Source organism: Fundulus heteroclitus, chromosome 3 (genome assembly GCF_011125445.2).
Source record: "Fundulus heteroclitus isolate FHET01 chromosome 3, MU-UCD_Fhet_4.1, whole genome shotgun sequence".
NCBI classification, from domain to species: Eukaryota; Metazoa; Chordata; class Actinopteri; order Cyprinodontiformes; family Fundulidae; genus Fundulus; species Fundulus heteroclitus.
In genome coordinates this window covers 28,800,928-28,820,895 of record NC_046363.1, presented here as the reverse complement: position 1 = coordinate 28,820,895, position 19,968 = coordinate 28,800,928, and the positions used below count along the sequence as shown (strand labels likewise).

Below are 19,968 nucleotides of genomic sequence, written 5' to 3'. Positions count from 1 at the left end.
AAGTTGCTCCCTGTTATTGCACAATGTTTTAAACAAATTTACATGGGTCATGGTTTGCATAATCATCATCATCATATTACGAGATAATTAACAGAGGGAATGACGTTGTTTGTGCATATCTGTACACTTTTACCAGTTTTAAATACTGGAAATCAGTGGTTGATTTTGGCGAAATCTGAATTTCAAAGTACAATGATGTCAGTGACTTGACAAAAAAAAAAAAAAAAAGAAACAACAATAAAAGTTCAGCTAGACATCCATAAAAAATAAATTAACACTCTGCCTACAATGTTTAAACACTTTATAAAAAAAAGCTACATGGTTATTTTCAACTGTTAAACAGAGAAATGGTATGAAGACAACACATTTAATGTTAAAACAAAACACATTCAACCTCATTTTTCCTCTTAGAAAGAAGACTAAACACATTTAGTTAACGCTCCTCTTCTGACAGCGTAAAAACGGATTAGTTGGGCCCGGACTCTGAATCACAGATCTGTTCTAAGCGGCGAGAGACCGAGGCAGATTTCCACCGTCCTAAAAATAACTCAAGTCTCTAAAAGGCCTTATTTTATGAACATATAAACCCTTTTATGTTTCTTTTGGGCGGTTATTTATGCATAGGTCAATGATTATTCACAGAAAAAAAAAAAACCACTGTGGCAGGAGTCAGTGCGCCCTCTATTGACCAGAGAAAATAGCAGCTCCAGTCAGAGTAAATAACTTATAGAAAGGTAAGGCTGTTTAAGATTTGGCAAATAAGCTTTCATTTGTTTTTATGCTTTAATGCAAACATGTAGGTGATTAAAGGGCAGACGTGAGCCGTTATTTTTTCCTGGAAGGGCCCCATAAGCAACAGTGACTGTATTTTTTTTTTTTATGGGGAGATCAAATTGACTGCATGGAGATTTTTACAAGTATACATTTGATAATTAACTAAATATGTACGCTACCAGTCAAAGGTTTGTCATTCAGTGGCTTTTCCCTTTTTTTATGACTTTCTACATTGCAGATACACCGTGAAGACATCAAAACTATGACTCAAAAGTGCATAGCGTTAAGTTATCAAACACAAGATTTTGAAATAACCCCACCTTTGTTTTGATTACTGCTCTGGTCACTTTTGGCCTTCTCTTTATGACCTTCATGGGGTTAGCCACCCGAAATGGTTTTCCAACTGTCTTGGAGTTCCCAGAGGTATAAAGGCAAACCATTAAATGAGAAGGTGAGTCAGTTTTCCACAGACTGAGCAAACCACTTTAGATTATATTTAAATTTAATTCAGATCCTGGCTTTGTTAACGCCTCTTCATGACGTATCGGTCTTCTTCTTCTTTTTTTTTTTTCTTTTTTGGCGCATGAGCTGAGATTTCTTTAGTGAACTTTTGCTTTTCTCTCAGTTTTAACGCTTCAGGGCCTCTTTCTTACAGAGCTGGAGGACTGAACAAGGCCTCTGACGCTTATAAAATCAGAAAAGAAATATGTCACAGTTAAAATGAAAGCTGGTTTTCCAGAATTAAAGCACGACTCTTGAATTTGCGTGCAGACTTTACACTTGTAAGTATGTTAGGTTTCAGGTCCTAAGGCGACACATCTAAAAGTTCGGCCCACACGCTGTAAAGGTTCATTACACAGCCATCCCATAAATCATGAAGTGTTTCAGATTGGACTTGTCTTAAGGCGACATAGGTCCACTTTTCCCTTTCTTGGATGAGCGATTGCACACATCTGGATTTATATGAAAGGAGAAAGCCATGAGGGTTATACGCCATGGGTAAGATATATTGGCTGCTTCTAACTGTTTAACTGAACCGTCGAATTAACGTGTCGGTAAATATGAATAAATTGTTGTTAAAGTAACTCTGAAGTGGACATTACTGAGTGGGCTCAGGAGCGCTGCAGTGAGTTCAAGTTTGTCACCATGAAGTCTTCAGGACTCATTATCCTTCAGCGCACTCAGAAAGACGTTTCGTTATCACGTCTACAGGATAGAAGATTTGTTTATTTATTTCTCCAAATCTAAAATGCCATCAGGTTTATCATGCAGAATGTAGCCTTTTTACTGCTTTCCATTAATGATCATACTATTTTATGATTGGTGAATAATCCATTTTTTTTTTACAGTTTCAAAGTGCCTTTAAAACCGTCTCGGAGAGATTTTTTAACAAAATTGTGTTAATAAAGTAACAAATCATAAGAAAAGCAAAACATACTGCATTGATTGCCTGGTCCCATGTCCGCAACTCTGTTTCTCATTTCAGCGACTGCTTTTATGAGTTTACAATTCCTGCTGAGCCAGAATTTGTTGTCTGATTTTTGAAGAATAAGGGAAGTCCGCGACAAAGACCTATATAATCTATCCAAAACAGTGTTGTTGTATTTTAACTATAAGCATCTGTTTTTTCCTGTTATGTAGAGCTTAATCTCTGTTATTTTTCACATACAATCAGCTGTGAGGACAAAAATATTTCTTTACACAATCTGAAGTTTTCCCCAAAGTCCTGCAGGGGGCAGAAAACCGTCAGCCCTGCTGATCTCTACTCAGACTCAAATTCAAATCTCTTTTGATCAGTAGTTTCAGCATCTCTGAGCCAGGGACCGGCTCCGTCAGGGTCCTGCTCTCGGTAGTCATTATGTCCCACACCACTCGTCCTCCTGGGGCTCTGAGCACGACCTGAGGTAGTTGCTGCTGTAGCCTTTGCTGCTGTTGATGGGATTGGGTTCAGCGAACGAGACCTTCATGGGAGTGATGGGGAAGCTGCTGTCCAGGCTGTCCGTCATGCTGCGGATGATCAAGTGATCGTCTGAAGAGGACGACAGAGTCAACAATGAGGGCGGACATCCTTCTGAGAAAACACGCCCAGCCTCCATTGCACCGACTGGGATTTCTGGCGCACCAAATGAGACTAAAAGCAAAATGGGAAAGTTGTTTATAGCAAGGCTGAGGAACTAGCAGCAAAATCAATAATAAAAATAATGATTTCAGTAACTTAATCCACAAAGTGAAACATATTATATAGACGAATTACACACAGACTGTTGTTTTCAAGCCCTTTGTGATTAATTAAGTTGCTTTTCTGCTTATAGCTAATAATAAATACATAAACAAATACAACATTATAGCTTAGAATTTTACATCAGACCAATAAGAAACAAAAAAAATTTTTGTGGGTTGAATGAAAACTTTTTTTTAACTCCTGCTTATTTTGAAAAGGTACTTTTAATCTGATATATGAGCTTCGTGTGAACACATAATCTAATTTATTGAATATGATTGTGTATCGTTGTTTTACTGAGCATCCTCAGTGCTGGTTAGCGTACCTTCTTCAGAACAAAAAGATTATTGATATACATTGATGGCATTAACATAACATATTAAGAGCCCAATCATAACTATAATTTTAGCAATTATGTTATTTACATAATATTTAATTTTTCGTGTTTTATATAGAACCATCTTGATATTGTCTCTTTATTAATCTGGATCTTGGCTTTAATTTGTTACCATCTTACAAAGCTGACATAAAAAAAAAAAAAAAAAAAAAAAAAAAAAAACTGAGCATGTTGAATATGATGATTAAAATGTTAGATAATGTCTTTATATTATTTATACTATTATTTTATTTTTTTTATTTTACCAATGAACCAAATTTGACTATAATTATCCCTTAATGATAGCAACAGATTAGTAAGTAATTTAGTAAGCAGATTAACAAATAAATAAAAATCTACAGGCATTTTTAGGCAAACAGAAACTTGAAAGTACCAGCTTTCACATTTCTTTCTAACTAGCTTTCCCAAAAAACAAAACAAAAAAAAAAAAAAAAAAAAAAAAAAAAAAAAAAAATTAATGGAGACAGAAATTTGATTCTATGAGGCTTTTTATGAGGACTTCTCCTTAAACTTTTGGATTCTTTGCATCTCATTGATCTGCTAACAGTAGAAATTAGTACATTGTGCGGTAAGTTATTAACCTGACAAAGGGGGCGGTGTTCTTTATACAGGCAGCAGGTTTGTGAGCAAAGGGCAAACATTAAAGGACCAGTGTTGCACCAAAAGGTTGCTTACTGAGCCAAATAGTCAAACAGCTAGTCAAAAAGCTAAAGATATATGGGCCTTGGGATTTCTTTTTCCTTCTTTAAGTGATCTGTTGGTGTTTTTCATACACATATATACATACATACTTCTCATTAAGCACACATTTCTGTATGTAATTTATTTTAATTAGTATTGTAAGCTTAAATATCGTGTTTTCATTAGTTGTAAGGAGAAATCATAAGTAACAGAAATTATGGATTGAAAAAAATCAACTTGTGTGTAATGAATCTACTGCCATATTCAATAAATCACATCATTAATGAAAAGTTCATTTATTTCCGTAACTCAGTTCACTAAGCGAAACGCATTATATTGACTGTTGATGTTTTTAAAGTCTTTATTTCTGTTAATTATTTTTTTTCCACCTCCAGCTAATAAAAACACTGCATTTATGATTAGAATATTGCAACAGACCAATAAAAAAGCAACAATTTTGATGCAGAAATGTGGGCTTAAATGAAAAGTATGATTAATACCCGCTTAAGTTGTTGTATTTTTTGTTCAAAGGGTACTCTTAATTTGGCAAACTCTTACAAACGCATATTCTAATTTTGATTTGTAATTGAATATGCATCTATATGTTTCGTTTAGTGAATTAAATTAAAGAAATAAATGAACTTTTCATGTTGTGTCTATAATCATCATCATTGTTATGATAATTTTTATGTTTAACCTGAAGTAGAAGGTGGTAACTTGCAGTCGTTGCAGGTCTCCTGGCAGTGAGAGAGCAGCTCTGGTGGAGGAACGACCTGCTCAGTGCCAATCTTCACCTTGGTATGCATGCCTGTAACAACATTCACAAAACCAGACAATTCAGCTTCACACATGTATAATAATCAGACCAAATACCTTACATTATCTGCAGTGCAGCTGATTTTCTCCATAAGACAAGGAAAACTCTGCTGAATGCTCCCTAGGTGGCGCTATGAGTCCAGTATTGAGCTCTGCAGCAGCTTGAGTCATCCAGCCCCATAAATAAACCTGCAGATAAAGTCTCTGAACACCAATGCCACAGCAGCTCCGTTCACACACATCTTCACGTTGTCACATTGATGCAGTTATGACTGTCCAGGGAAAGTTATTTCACTTTCTTCTCATATAAATAGTCTTTACCTAAAACAATGCGCTGATTATAAACATCTAGTCCCAGCAGCTTTTGAAGCCCTGCGTGCAACTAATTTGAGCTAAAACCCAAGCAGACGAAGACATTAAAATAGACTTTTTAATAGTTTTTGTACATCGTCTCACTGAGGCGTAATCAGACACAGGGGTGTGTATGCGCTGACTTTTTTTTTTTCATCTCTTAGCAGAAAGAGCTTCTGAGCGTTTACGGGAACTGCACCCCTGACTTTCAGTTTGTGAGGCTCTCAGGGGTTTACATCCGGTGGCGAACCCCCCTGAAGTTACGGGCAACAAGTCTCCCTCTGATTGTAAATAGGGAAAGTTTTTCACAGACCTCCTGCAGTGTTTTTTTTTTTCTTGTTTACTTGCTGCAGATGCTTTTCTGTACAATGCAAATTACTTTTTCTCACGTAATGTATTTGATGTTCCAGAAGACTTGTTCTCTAACTTTTTTCAAAAAGTCCTGAGGTTGGTAAACAGATGATTAGCTAGATCTTTGATTTCCCCTTTCTAAGTTCATCCCCACGGTTAGATTAGGCCAACTCTGAGCATCACAAGCTATTATTTAAACAAGCTGCTGAAGAAAGGAGCATTTTACTAACTTTTAACTTCAACCATTTCCGTTGGAAATAATGTGCGGCTGCATAACTCATTGACAAACCTACACACAGCTGGGACTTTGTCATTGTTTTATTTCCTATTGCCACGTCGACACACCCTGAAACTTGTTAAACTTTCCTCCGAATAAGGGTTTAGGCTGTGCATTAACATCAAATAAAAAGTACCTGGTTCAAATGAGCTGTAGGTTTTTCATCAACAAACGTATGAGCTATAAAGGTAACTCAGCCCCCGGTGACTCAATATTAAACCGATACTACCCTCTTAGATGAGTTTTTTTTTTGGCACCCAAACCCTGCCTCTTTGCTTATTTTAAATTCAGACTTGCATTTCTGAGGTTTCATTTTTCAGGAAGGCGGCTGTCACGTTTGACTCAAAAACACCGGTCTCACAGACGAGGCACGGTAAAAATAAAACGCTCTATAGTAACACAGAGAAAAGCAGGACGTCTGGCTAACATGCCGATGACATTGCGCTAATCTGCTAAAACCTGGTCTTTTTATAAACCGTCTGGTTTCATTGCGGGCAACCACAGGGACACGTAGACATAAACACGCTAATTGTTGACTTTCAGCTTGGTGACCACATTCATTTTATGCAAAGATAACCTCGTTTATCGACACTCCAAGTACAGATGTAAAAAACTTTCAAATCAATTAATATTTAACAGAAGCAGCTTTATCTCACAACAGAAATTGTAAGAAAATCCAGAGTTGTATCATTGTAACCTGACCCTAGCCATATGTATGTCGCTCCGCCTAGCTCCACTCACATCCATCTGGGACCTCTCCATAGGAATTGCCTTTATTGAAGGCTGGGCCTTATCAAAAATCCTTGCATATGATTGGATAAGCCACTTGTCTGTCATCTTTATCGACGTGCTATTTCAACCACTCACATTGAAGCTAACCCGTGACGCTGTGAGAGCGACGCAGGAAAAAACAAAACTTTTTTTTTGTATGTGTTTGCGGCTCTAGTAGCACGCGTTTTATTGACAGTAAGCTGACAGGAAGAGGGGGGAAGACAGGCGGCAAAGCGCCGCGGGTCGGAGTCGATCCCGGGCCGACCGCGTTGAGGACTAAAGGCCTCCTAATATGGTTCACGCTAACCGCTCCGCCGCGGACGCGCCTCGGTTAAACAAAACTTGCCAAATCCGGTCGGGAGAAGGGTGAAAACATTGTTTCCACCAACAAAAGCCTTCAGAGGCGTTCTCTGATGTTCTTTTAATGAAACAATATTAGGTAGATTGGACAACACGGAAGAAATAGCAGGATCAATGCTAACGCTTGCTTCCTCGATGCGAGCCGCCATTGTTGTCTGAATCAGTCTCACGGTCGCGTCTCCACTACGTCACATCTATGAAACTCCAGCCCTGCGTCCTGATTGGCTAGACAATAAAATTGGTTGGAGAAATCACTCTCTATGGGAGATGTCCCAGATGGATGTGAGTGAAGCTAGGCGGAGTGATATCAATCTGGCTAGGGTCAGGTTAGTATCATTGTAGATCTAACACTTAAAAAAGGATTTTGCATATTTGTCTCATTTAAAGATGGTCATCCAATTTGCAAAAAATGTTAGGCTTGATTGAAGAAAAACAATTTACCGTGTGCATATTCTCAGCAATAAGAAAAGGATCTGGGTCAGAAATACAGAAATGGTTTCTGTAGTTAGCCAGTTTTAATAAATCACCAAAAAGTAGATTTTTATGCACCAACGTCTGCATTTGAGTAAAAGTCATTGGACGGACGCGGTCCTATTTACTGTGAAATTAAAAATAATGTAAAAATAGTGTGATTATAATAAAGACAAATACATTGTGCTGCACAAAATTGTTTTCAAAATGTTAACCCCAAGGTCTGAGGTCGGCGATGGTTCTCCAGGACGGCACAGCCTGGGGGGGACCACTCAAAAAAAAGAAGAAAAAAAGTACTCTTTCAATTTCTCATCATCTATATGAATTTCCTGTCAATAAGTAGTTACATCCTGTCGCACTGTAGGGAAATTTTTCCTGATGTCATTGCTAGCTCATTAAGATAAGGTTGCTTTGTTGTCTGATTATTAGAATTTAGAGCAAGATTTAACACCACTGTTACTATTTTTTAGAGAATATGGACTGCATTTGATCATCTGCAGGACATTAAACAAAATAGACTGAACTTGAAAAACACAATTTGAGATTTATGAAACTTTTATTCTGTTTGTAAAAATCTGAATAAAACAAAACAGCATTTCCAGTGCTTTTGTTGCAATAGGAGAGTTTGTTAGTTAGTTTGCAACCTGGATAACTTATTCTACGCCAAGTAAAGTATATCTTTGCATCAATTAATTTATCTACCTATCTATGAGGAAAAAAAAAACTTATTTGCAGAATGTATTTGTTAGTTGTGAGGATGGCATTCATGCAAAAGCTGCTCCTGATTGAGGTATATAGATGAAATAAATGTTAAATGAATGATAAAATGTTTCAACGAAGAGGAGGAAACTCACGTGTAGAGATATACTGAGACATTATAATGCTTGGCCGCCAAATAAAGGTTAAATAAAAGCACAAAACCATGATCCTGAACAGAGAGAAAATATATATTATTCCTACTGTTTAGCTGGTCTGCAGAAACAATGTTGCCGTAATTAAACTACAAATTTGAATACTAAATACTCCCTCCTCTTATAAATAAAGCTGAACAAATAGGTGATTTAATTTGCTACGTAAATAATAATCTTTTTAGGTTAAATGTTTTCAGGTGATATATGTGTAAATTGGATCATCACTAATGATTTCCTTCAAAATTAGTAATGGAAAAAAAATATATATATAATGGGCAGCTCGTTTCACATTCTAGTCAGCTCTGGTTTCAATTACATATTTTCTGTCAAACAGATTAGTGTGAAATCAGCTTTTTTGGAGAGTAGTTATGCTAAATGACTTCAACAATCGGGTGAAGCAAACACTAAACATCACTTATGTTTGGACTGATTGTGACTAAAACTCAAAAGTCTCTTTCTAAAGATGGAGCTGCCATGTGGTCCTGAATGATTGGCATTGTGCTTTATTTAATTTGAGGAAATTAGGTTTTATTAGCATCGTGTTTGTCTTAGTTACTATGCTTTATGTTTTTACATCATCAAGAAAGCCCATAAAGGGTATTTCAGTTAGTTTAGGCTATAAATGCATGGTGGTTTTTCATATACTTAACACTGGCCCTGTACAGAAAAAACGTATACTTAAGGGACACAAGTATTCTAATTTACATCCTTGCATTTTCTACGTTGATAAACAGAAATTCTTAGAATCTCTTCAAGCAAAACTGGAACTGAGGCAAAACTACAAAGAAGAGGAAATTTTGTATTTCTGCATTTTCTCTTGAAATAACCCTTTGAACCTATCGTCGGGCACACACGTTTAATCATGGGGGGAAAACAGAGACACGCTCAGATAAAAAAGCAAAAAAAAAAACAAGAAGTGTGCATTCATGAACCTTATCAGCAGCTGTACTTTTAGCATCTTATCAGATGCTAAAAGTGCGGCAACACCCAACACTTTGCAGATGAAAGCCTCACGTTTCATGCTTCTTCAGTGACGAACACAGAGATTATACGGAAAATAAGAAAATGTCAATTAAAATCTGCTGTCAGCTAAAAAAAAAGGTAACACCAGTTTGCCACATATGTAGGATTGACTTCTCGGTATGAGTTGGCTGCCTGTGAAGTGTGCGTCACATTATACCAAAGAACTGTGTCAAGCCAAAACTGTACAGGATGTGGTCTCCCAGATGAACTCGTCATCCTCGTTTAACCTTTTTTTTTTTAAGCACATCTGGGTTCGGCTGCTCCATCTGCTGGGTCCGTTGCTTCTATGCAACATGTAGCAGAACCCAACTCAGCGGTAACACATTAATGCCTTATTAATGTAAAAAAAAAAAAAGTGATCAAAGCCTATTTTACCTTAACCACAGCCCTGAGTACGTGAACCGTGGCCTTCAACTGTTCACAGCATATCAATCTCATTGTGTTTACTGCGAGCGAATAAGTAGGTCGCCCCTTTATGAAGGCTTTTATTTTATTTTTAACCAGTGTGTGTGAACATGGGCCAGAGAGGAAAAAGAACAATAAACCCCTGTCGCATCTGTGACGTGTCGTACACACCTGCTCTGTAGGATCTCCGCTTTGCCCTCCAGAAGATGAAAGCAGCCACGAGCACAATAGTCAACACGAGTCCGGCCCACAGGCCTGCAGGCAGCATCCAGGTACAGTCTGATGCAAAGAGAGAGAGAGAGAGACAGAGAGAGAGAGAGAGAGAGAGAGAGAGAGAGGCAGAGCAGATCCACATACGCATTAGTGACGCTGGTTAAGGTTATGCAAGAAGTTACATCAGTGAAATGGTCTAACTTCGGGGAAAGATGAAGTGGGAGTGGGAGAGAGCTGGTTCGTCATCATTGTTTGAAGTTTTCTAGAATTAATCACCAATAATGCACAAATACAAAATACATTGAATGCCTTCTCACGCCACAAAGGACAACTAGGGCAAGAAAAAAACGAACAACTTCTCCACAACTACTGCCGCGCCTGTCAAAGATGTGTAAACAGCCTTAAGATTGCTTCATCTTCGATCTCCCACTGAAAAAAGAAATTAAATCTTTGAGTATCCTTATCCAGTTTGAAAATCAATCCCACACTGGGGAAAAAAATACTTCACTTTCTAAGACGATCGGTGTCGACAAACTTTTTGTTTCTCTAGTTCATAAATAAGACCTGAAGGAGAGGCCGGTTTCTACGAGAGTACGAGGGAGAAGATTTTTAGCTTTTGCTCGCCCGTTTCAAGCTTAAAAGGGGAAATGGCGAGAAAAAAGTTGAAAATGAATAGAAAGGTTGAAATAATAAAAGTAAAAAAAAAATTGAAAAAAGTATTTAACAATAATCATGAAATTATGATACAAAGTTCAAATGATGAGTAAAAAGTACAACTTATATTGTTTTTCTAAAAAAATGGCAAAAGTAAATCAGCAATAAAGTCAAACAGCCTTACTCTGTGTAAATGAGCTCCAAACTTTATACCTTGTATTAATATAATAAAGTAATTATTTTAATTTGAGGATATAAACTATTTGTTATGGGAAAAGAAAGAAAGGAAAAAAGAACATAAAAACAATTCAAACAAACAAACAAATAAAGTGACCCTCATACTCTTGTAGAAACCAGCCTCTCCTCTACACGTTTGCTGGCATCGGTCATCTTAGAAAGCAAAGTATACATTAAAATAGTTTTTTTCCCCCCTTGTGTGGAATTGTTTTTCAAACTGATTAAATTAATAGTTTGATTTTCTACTTTTTAAAGGGGAGATTGAAGATGAGGTTAAAAGATTTCTTTTAGGGACTCTACAAAATAGTAAAGACCAGAGAACATCAGAATCAAGTTTAATCGCCAAGTAGCTTTGCACTTACAAGGAATTTGACTTGGTATTGATGGTGCAGACAAAAAATAAAAATACAGTAAAATAAGAAGTAAGAGGATATATACACGGAAGCTGTATACACTCAGCAGACTGTGCCTCAATGTAACGCAGAAGCTTGTAAGTCTTGAACGGGGGAGAGAGACTGTCCAGTTTCCGGTAGCAGATGGGAAAAAGCTGTTCTTGTGGCGTGAGGTTTTGGTCCTGATGGACCGCAGCCTCCTGCCAGAGGGAAGTGTCTGAAATAGTCTATGACTGGGGTGTGAGGGATCAGCCACAATCTTCCCTGCACGCCTCAGAGTCCTGGAGGCGTGCAGGTCCTGGATAGATGATAGATTGCAGCCAATCACCTTCTCTGCAGACCGGATGACACGCTGCAGTCTGCCCTTGTCCATAGCGGTGGCACCAGCGTACCAGATTTGATGGAGGAGGTGAGGATGGACTCAATGATGGAGGAGTAGAAGTGCACCATCATTGTCCTTGGCAGGTTGAATTTCTTCAGCTGCCGCAGGAAGTACATCCTCTGATGGGCTTTCTTGGTGAGGGAGTTAATGTTCAGCTCCCACTTTAGGTCCTGGGAGACGATAGTTCCCAGGAAGCGGAAAGACTCCACAGTGTCCATGGTGGAGTCACAGAGGGTGACTCCACCATCAAGGGCATAGCTGGGGCTGAGTTCTTCCTGAAGTCCACAACCATCTCCACTGTTTTTACAGCGTTGAGCTCCAGGTTGTTCTCCCTGCACCAGGTCACCAGATGGTCAGCCTCCTACCCGTAGGCGGACTCGTCACCATCAGAGATGAGTCCGATGAGAGTGGTGTCGTCCGCGAACTTCAGGAGCTTGACAGACTGGTGACTGGAGGTGCAGCTGTTGTTGTACAGGGAGAAAAGCAGAGGAGAAATAACACAGCCCTGGGGGGGAACCAGTGCGGATGAGCTGTGAGTCAGAGTCATGTTTTCCCAGCTTTACGTGCTGCTTCCTGTCAGACAGGAAGTCTGTGATCCACCTGCAGGTGGAGTCGGGCACATTCAGCTGGGAGAGCTTCTCCTGAAGCAGAGCTGGGATGATTGTATTGAAGGCAGAGCTGAAATCCACAAACAGGAACCTGGCGTAGGTTTCTGCAGAGTCCAGGTGCTGGAGAATGTGGTGAAGGGCCAGGTTGACAGCGTCGTTTGCAGACCTGTTGGCTCTCTAGGCAAACTGTAGGGGGTCCAGGAGGGGGTCGGTGATTTCTTTTAGGTGTGAAAGCAGGAGGCGTTCAAAGGACTTCATAACCACAGAGGTCAGGGCGACGGGTCTAAAGTCATTAAGTCCTGTGGTCCTTGGCTTCTTGGGAACAGGAATGATTGTGACAGTTTGCTAGCTGTCGATCGTTCATGGCGAGGCGGGTTTTAGGCTTGTAATTTTTAATCTGCCTGAGGCCTTTCCAGATGGAAACAGAGTCGTTAGCTGCAAACTGGTTTTTCAGCGTCTCAGAGTACAGCTGTTTAGCTTCTTTGACTGCCCTGCTAAACTTGTATTTTGCATGTCTGAATCTGCATTTGTCCCCACTTCTGAAGGCAGAGGCAGTAAAGCTAATCCTTAGAGGTGAGGAACTAGTTATGAGAAACTTGCTAGAAACTACAAGAACCGTGTTAATGTCCACAGTCAACACATTAATCAAAATGTTTTAACCATGTGAACCTTTTGGTTACAGAACCGCGGTAAAGCATGGCACATTGTGGTCATTAAATCTAGCAATCTAGACTATCTTATCTTAAATCTGTTTAAGATAAGATAGTCTAGATTGATCTCACAAGTGAATTTCTCCAATGTGAGATCAATAAAGACTATCTTATCTTAAACAGCAACTAGGACGGTACTAGGGCTACTAAAACTGTGCAGTTGTAAAATTAGGCCCTAATATTTATAGTTTCTTCTTGTTTCCATACGTTTAGCACCTTTGTAAGCAAGGCTAAAATTAACACAATGTGGAGTGCAACAGCAAATAGAAAACTTGAATGACATCTAAGTGTGCAGCTGATTGCAGTATTTTAAATGGAGGGTTAGATTCTGGCCTAAAAGCTAAAAGGGGCAGAGACTCTGCTATATCTACAGACCTAATTAGTATTCTAAATTAAGAAAAGAAGTAGCATGTTTTAACATTTTAATTGCCCCAAAACTCTTGGATATTTGCAATCCCCAAACTTCAATTCCTGGTCATGGGAAATAGATACAGTATCAAAGCATCCATACTACTGCATTTTATAACACCTTATAAAGGTAAATACATAAATAAATAAAGAAACAAAGGAACAAAGAAAGAAAGATTTGCCTAATAGTCCCACAGAGGGGAATTTTTGTCTCTGCGTTTTACCTCAGGGAGCAGTGGGCTGCCTACACTGAGTGGAACCTGGGGAGCAATCTGAAGCTATGGGTCTTGCTCAGGGACCCATAGCGGTAATCTGCGGGCGTCGAACCAGGTACTTACGACCTTCTCAGAGCGTAAGCGCCACCACATGAAAGTCCAGAAATAGAAGCCCCCACAAAATAATAACAATACTAAAAAAAAAAAACGCAGAATAGGCTCACGACTGACATTTAGTTGAGTTTCAATGAAGCATAAATGTGCTTTACCACGATTATTGTTCTTATTTTGTTTATTTCTGAAGAGGATTTAAAGAGTGGAACTACTATCTTAGACCATCTGAAAATCTAACAGGAAGTCAGACATTTTGAATTTAATCTCCAACGTATATTTTCAGGTATTTTCAAGGGCTTCCTTCTGCATCATAATGTTCACTTGATCTAAAATACACAATATTGTGATGTTGCATAGTGAGCCTTTTAAGTTCTTACCTTACCCTATTAACCGGGTGAACGTTGTAGGTTTTCCATAAATGAGCTTTTTTAACCCACAGAAAGCAGGTCGGATCCCAGATAAACATCGCATGCTGTGACAGGATGCAGTTCACACGTTTAGACTCAAATCTGGTTGAGATTTCACATGTAAGTTTCAGGTATATTTATAAAGCCACCCAGTTGTGACAGCGAGTAATAGCCTTTAAAGTGAATATTTATATTCTTGATTTACTGCTTCCTGAAACCACCTAAAACACCCACAGAGACTTCATTTAAAATGAATTTTTATAAAAATGCCTGGAAAGTAACATTTTATTTGCCAGAATGCTGTAAAAGAAGCTGTCCATTGCTTAGGGACGCTGAAAAGCTTTTATGACCATCACACCTGTTACTTGTTGTTTTCCAGATATTAATTTTTCGGTAGTTTTAATCCCAAAATAGCTTTGTTGGTCTAGTCATAGTCTGCTGCGATCGCATGTGACTCGAACAAATGATATTGACAAACAGGAAGTTGCTCTGAGTTGTTTTAGTCTGATCAGGGGTTAAAATCTGTCATTTCGTAACAGTCCAATCACCCCAAACGGGGATCAGAGTCACAATCAGTGGAAAAACAGGACGCAAGCTAACGTCTTTAGAAAATAATCTAGAATTATTAAATTAATGGAAAGGTTTGGTATTTGTATGATCATTGATCTCAATAATTGATCAAAATACCTGACTAGCACATTAAATAAACCGATACACAAAGGTTATACATACAAGGGTTCAAAATGTTTTGCTTACAGCTGCAAAATGAAAGTAGAAATGGATGAAAAGTGACGAAAACGTCAACGGACCCGAAACAACAACAAAAAGTATAGAATCCTCAATACGTGTTATAGTACTCCTATGACTCACATGCAAATCCATTTGCTGAAACTATCCCTTTACATCCTCACTAAAGCTGTTCAACAACCGAAACTATTAATTTGGGTTAACGCAGAATCTCTCCCTAAGAACCGAAGAACCAATCATGGTTGAAGTGACGTAATGTTATTCGATTGCAGGACTGAACCGCCTCTGAGGCAAATTCTGCAAAGGTTCTCCTGAACTTTCGATTCTGCATTTTTTATTTTTAGTTTTTTTTTTTACCCTGAATATGAATACAGTATCTACTGGGGTTTCGGACCACGCAGAAACCAGGTTTACGATGAGTGGCACCAGGGATTACCCACACTTATGACACTTCACGATTAGTGTGTGAGCAACGCTTTGTCAGGAAAGAAAGAAAACAAAACAATGTTTTCCATGTGAACAAAGTGGAAATGCAATTACACATGCAAAAATAAAATCTGTACACTTTTCTTCTGGGCTAAATAACAACAATGGCTGCTTTGACTAGAAATAAATTACCCTTTTTAGACCCATATCTTTTGCTGAAATGCTGTAAAATCCACAACAATGGGCTGAAAGAAAATAAATAAATAAATAAATATCTTACCTTTTTAACTATAAGGAATATTATTTATGCATTTATTCTTACTTAATAAATGTGAATTACAATGAAAGTGAAGCACCTCTATTGTAAGAAACTAACTGCAACCACTGCATAAAATGGTTTCCCTTATGTGCCACTTCCACTTCCTCTCCTAATTCAAGCTCAGCCAGATTCTTGCGAGTCGTATCCGCTGAGCCCCACAACATGATCTTTCAGATAAGCGGTTGAAAAAAAGTGCACAAAATGCGTGGATATAAAGAAGTGGACCTACGAGCTCTACTTTGTTGACAGAGCACATCAGCTGTTGGGGTTCCTGGAGTTTTCAGCTCTAGTCCATAGTCCTCACATCTGAAAGCGATAGAAAATATATATAAATCATTTATTACCAGAATGGATGAAATGTGACAATTTTGGGATCGTGTCCAAGATATTTACTTCTGCCGAAGTGATAGGTGATTGATCCGCTCATTCTTTACCAATAAACATTCGGGTTTATCAACAAAAGAAAGGGGAGCCAAACTTGCCTGAAGTGCGGTTTACAGGGAGAGGAGTGATCTGTGACGTTGCTGTAGGTCCCATCTCCGCATGGAGTGCAGACTGTGTTTGTTTTATGAGTAGCTGCAAACACAAGGCGAATGCAGAGCCAATATATTTAGCCAGTATACGACGTGATGAGAATCCCTGCAAGGGAGCAAGCAGCTGTGTGTGGAAACTTACGTTGCTCTTTGACTCCTTCACCCTCAGAGCACAGGGTCCAGGGCCTGCAGTGTTCACACTTTTGGTCATCGCAGTAGAAACCCGGCTTGCACTGCCAAACTGTGTTACTGACAGTTGTGCAGTTGCTCACTTTAAAGCTGTTTTTAACTGCAAAGTTAAAATAACAAAAGATTTTCTCGTGTTAACTTGTGATTTGAAAGTGCTTGAAACATACATGTGTGTGGGTGATTGGGTTACAGTTGAAACTTGTCTGCACTCCCACCCAAACGAAACGACTAAAAACTTTCAACAGTCAGCTTCTTCCTTATATTTTCACATTGTAGATAAATTAGCTTAAACAGAAGATGTCACACAGTTTTCCAATGATAACTTCATTTATCAAGACGTCATCCATACCAACATGACCAAATGTGTAAAAAGTAATTCCCCTCTTTTTCTATGAGTTAACTTTGATTAGCAATATTATTCGTTACGTTTCACAAGCCACGTCCAGGCCAGCAGAGCCAAGAACTCACTAAAGTAGAACCCGTCTGGCAGCATGAAGTAGGCGCAAACATCTCCGAAATCACAGACAGAAATTTGTTCCAATTTTAATGCAAGCAAAGAATATGTTTCAAGGCTAAAACTTGCAGATTTTATTTATTTCTTTATTTTTGAAGACATTATTTTGAAAATTGCTCTCTTTTCAAATGTTTTTTTTTACAGATTAGATTCTCTACACTTCTGTGGGCAGGGCTTCTTCTGGAGGGTGGAGCAAAGACAAACAGAGATGCTGTTGCTTAAATCCACGCAGACCAATAGAAATGCTTCTTTGCTTTATCCTCCAGAGGAAGCCCCGCCCCTCGAAGTGTAGAGCATGAAGTTAATTAAAAAAAACAATTAGTAGAGAATGCAATTCATAAAACTGTGTCCAAAAAAATGTATTTGAAAAATAGAAAAAAATAAATATCAAGCTGCAAAAATGTATTTATTTTAGTTTTTTTGAAAAAAATAAAATCTGATAGTTACATTTTTGAAAAAGCGTTCTTTGTTTGCAATAATATTAACTAATTTCTTTCCATAATATAAAAGGTGACATATGGTAAAATTCACAAACAGATAAGAAACAAAGTCATTCCAATCAGCCAGACTAGAGAAGGGTTACAGAACCATTTCCAAGACTGTGGGACTCAAGAGAACCACCGTGAGAGCTCCTAACCACAAATGGAGAAAACAGTGGTGAACCTTCCTAGGAGTGGCAAGCCCACAAAAATTACTCCAAGACAGCATCGATGACCCATACGAGAGTTTATCAAGAACCCAGAAAAACGTCAGAAGAACTGTGGGTCTCGGCTGCCTCAGTTAAGATCAGAGTTCATGATTCACCAACAAGAGAGAAACTGGGCAAAAATGGTGTCCATAGGAGAGAGTTGGTGAAAAGTGAGTGAAAAGAACTGATGCCCTAAAGGAGCAAAAAAAAAAAAAACAAACAAAAAAAACCTGAATGATCTTTGGGACCTTTGGGAAAGTATCATGCCTGACATGATAAAAGTTAAAAGAGTGGATCCTGTAACGTCTGCTGTAAGCCAACAAAGCCTTTCAGGGAAAAAAAATCATACGAGCAGTCAAACATGGTGGTGGTAGTGTGATGGTCTTGGCCTGCCTTAATTAAATAAATCATGAATCCTGCTCTCAAGCAAAAAAAAAAAAATCATGGAGCTGACCGTCTGAACACTGGTTCATGACCTCAGGCTCAATCGCACTCAGGCTATCCATCAGGACCAGAAAGTCCACCTCGGAATGGCAGAAAAAGCCCATTGCAGAAAATAAAATAAATAGATAAATGAAGGTTTCGGCATGGCTTAGTCAAAGTCTGGACTTGAATTGAATTGAGATGCTGTGGTATGACATTTAACAAGCTGTTGACATAGGGACCCCCTCCAATGTGGCTGAATTAAAACAATATTGCAAAGAATAGAGAGTGAAAGTTTGTCCATGTCAATTTTTATTTATTCAGGTTATCTTTGTCTACCATGAAAATCTATGTGATGATATAAAACCTTTTAACTTTGACAAAAACAAACGAACAAACAAACAAAACTGTGTGGGACCAAACATTCTTTACAACACTGTAACTGGTAGTTTAGCAAGGTCGTAAATAACAGAGAGAAATCTAATGTACTGTTTCTGACTTACCGCAGATGCTGCAGCCAATACAATGTTTCAGGCGGTTTATCTGCTCTGTGAATCTCCCTTGTGGACACGGACTGCACTTTATCGCCTGTGTGGCACTGCAATCTTCCTTCATGTACGTCCCTGATCAAAGTTGAAGGAAGCAAAGATGTAACAGCTAGAAAAAAATCATTGCTCTTTTTAGAGTCTTGTGGAGAAGTTTGTTAACAAGAGAGAAAAGGAAGAACTTTTGGGCTGTTTACTTACCTGCAGGACAGACCGCACAGCATTTCCCCTCTTTAAAACACTTTTCGTTGTCCGTGGAATCCATATTTGCCATTAGTGGCACATTCGATCACAGTCCTCAGCTTGTGTGTAGAGGTTCAAGCCTTCGGTTTCCCTTGACACTCCCTGGTTAAACTCTAGCTCAGCTCTATTTTGTCTGGCACTCTCCTCGCTCACTCGTCTCTCTGTGATGTATGAGCAGGCGTTTGGCAGCAGATTTCTTTTCCCTCCTTCTGATCCTACACAATGGAAAGCCCCGTCGACCCTGATCTGCCGTTTTCCCCTCCGTCTCTACGTCTCTCTGAGTCTGTCCTCGTTTCCTTCCTGTCATTGCTCTCTCTACGGCGGTTTTGAACGCTCTGCGTCTCCGCAGCTCTAAAACCAGTTGCACTCTGTGTGCTCGACGCTGTGTGACACAATGAGACGTTTCCTCTCCAACTATACACCCATCTGTTTTTACTATGCCTCTACTGTTGCGAATGAACCCTTGTTGAAGCAAAGCTGGAATGTTTTAGAGGTAAATCTTTTGCCCAGCTTATATTTTCCTGTCGCCCGCAGTGCTTCTCTTGTTAAAGGAAACCTTACAGCGCATTCATAATTGTATCTGCCTCCTTACAGATTTCTTGTTTTTCTTTTGTTCCTTTTTTTCCAATCATGTACAAAGATAACCAGAGTAAAAGCAAAAAAATTACTATTTAACTTTCTGAGGGGAACTAGTGTAACACTACGAGGTGAACTCTCTCGGTGTTACTATAATATTAGAGGTTGTGGGTGGAAAAAGAGCAGGACACTGAGAGGGAATAGCGTAGCTGTCCAGACGTTTATTCAACCTCCATACTTTTTTAATACCACAGCCCCCGTCCCGGGCACACTCCTCGCGCTACGAAATATTTTTCTTTTTTTTTTTTTTTTTTTTTTTACAAAAAAACATAAATAACTCTTTCTCCCGCGAGAGTACAAAAATCCCTTTTAGACTTCAAAATAAAAGCACATTCTCTATGTACTAGACACAGAGATGATAGTGCAGGCCGTTGGGAGACAAGTCCAGTTTGGATCCGTGGCGAAGATGGCAACGACTTAGCAGTTTCTGATGCCTGAGGTGTAGCTATCAGGCCAAAGGCCCAGGGCAATAATCCCGACAAAGCGGTATACCTCGGCAGTGTGTCCCTGTTTGGTGGAAATACAGAGTGAGTGACATCTACGGGTGATGTGTCAG

At 38.9% G+C, this 19,968-nt stretch overlaps 1 protein-coding gene across 2 annotated transcripts; it reads right to left on the bottom strand.

Annotated features, from left to right (window-relative positions):
• Positions 1–867: 867 nt before the first annotated feature.
• LOC105931540 (tumor necrosis factor receptor superfamily member 5) lies at positions 868–19,162 on the bottom strand. 2 transcript variants are annotated; one of them, XM_021320378.2, is made up of 8 exons: positions 18,735–19,162; positions 18,492–18,611; positions 16,317–16,463; positions 16,124–16,217; positions 15,871–15,947; positions 9,981–10,088; positions 4,771–4,881; positions 868–2,905 (listed from the first exon to the last, which is right to left on the bottom strand). In XM_021320378.2, exons 1-8 carry the CDS (start codon positions 18,805–18,807, stop codon positions 2,631–2,633), a joined length of 1,005 nt encoding a protein of 334 aa, XP_021176053.2. In that variant the 5' UTR covers positions 18,808–19,162; the 3' UTR covers positions 868–2,630. The 2 variants fall into 2 exon arrangements, with proteins under 2 accessions (XP_021176053.2, XP_021176054.2); XM_021320379.2 differs by having other exon boundaries at positions 868–2,803; positions 18,735–19,152.
• Positions 19,163–19,968: the final 806 nt, after the last annotated feature.

Bases quoted from the DNA above. Each gene is read 5' to 3' on its own strand.
- LOC105931540 (XM_021320378.2), bottom strand. From the start codon at position 18,807: ATGGCAAATATGGATTCCACGGACAACGAAAAGTGTTTTAAAGAGGGG. The intron at 18,612-18,734 runs GTAAGTAAACAG...AACTTTGATCAG, and splicing joins CTGTGCGGTCTGTCCTGCAG to GGACGTACATGAAGGAAGAT. The intron at 16,464-18,491 runs GTAAGTCAGAAA...TTAACTTTGCAG, and splicing joins TATTGGCTGCAGCATCTGCG to TTAAAAACAGCTTTAAAGTG.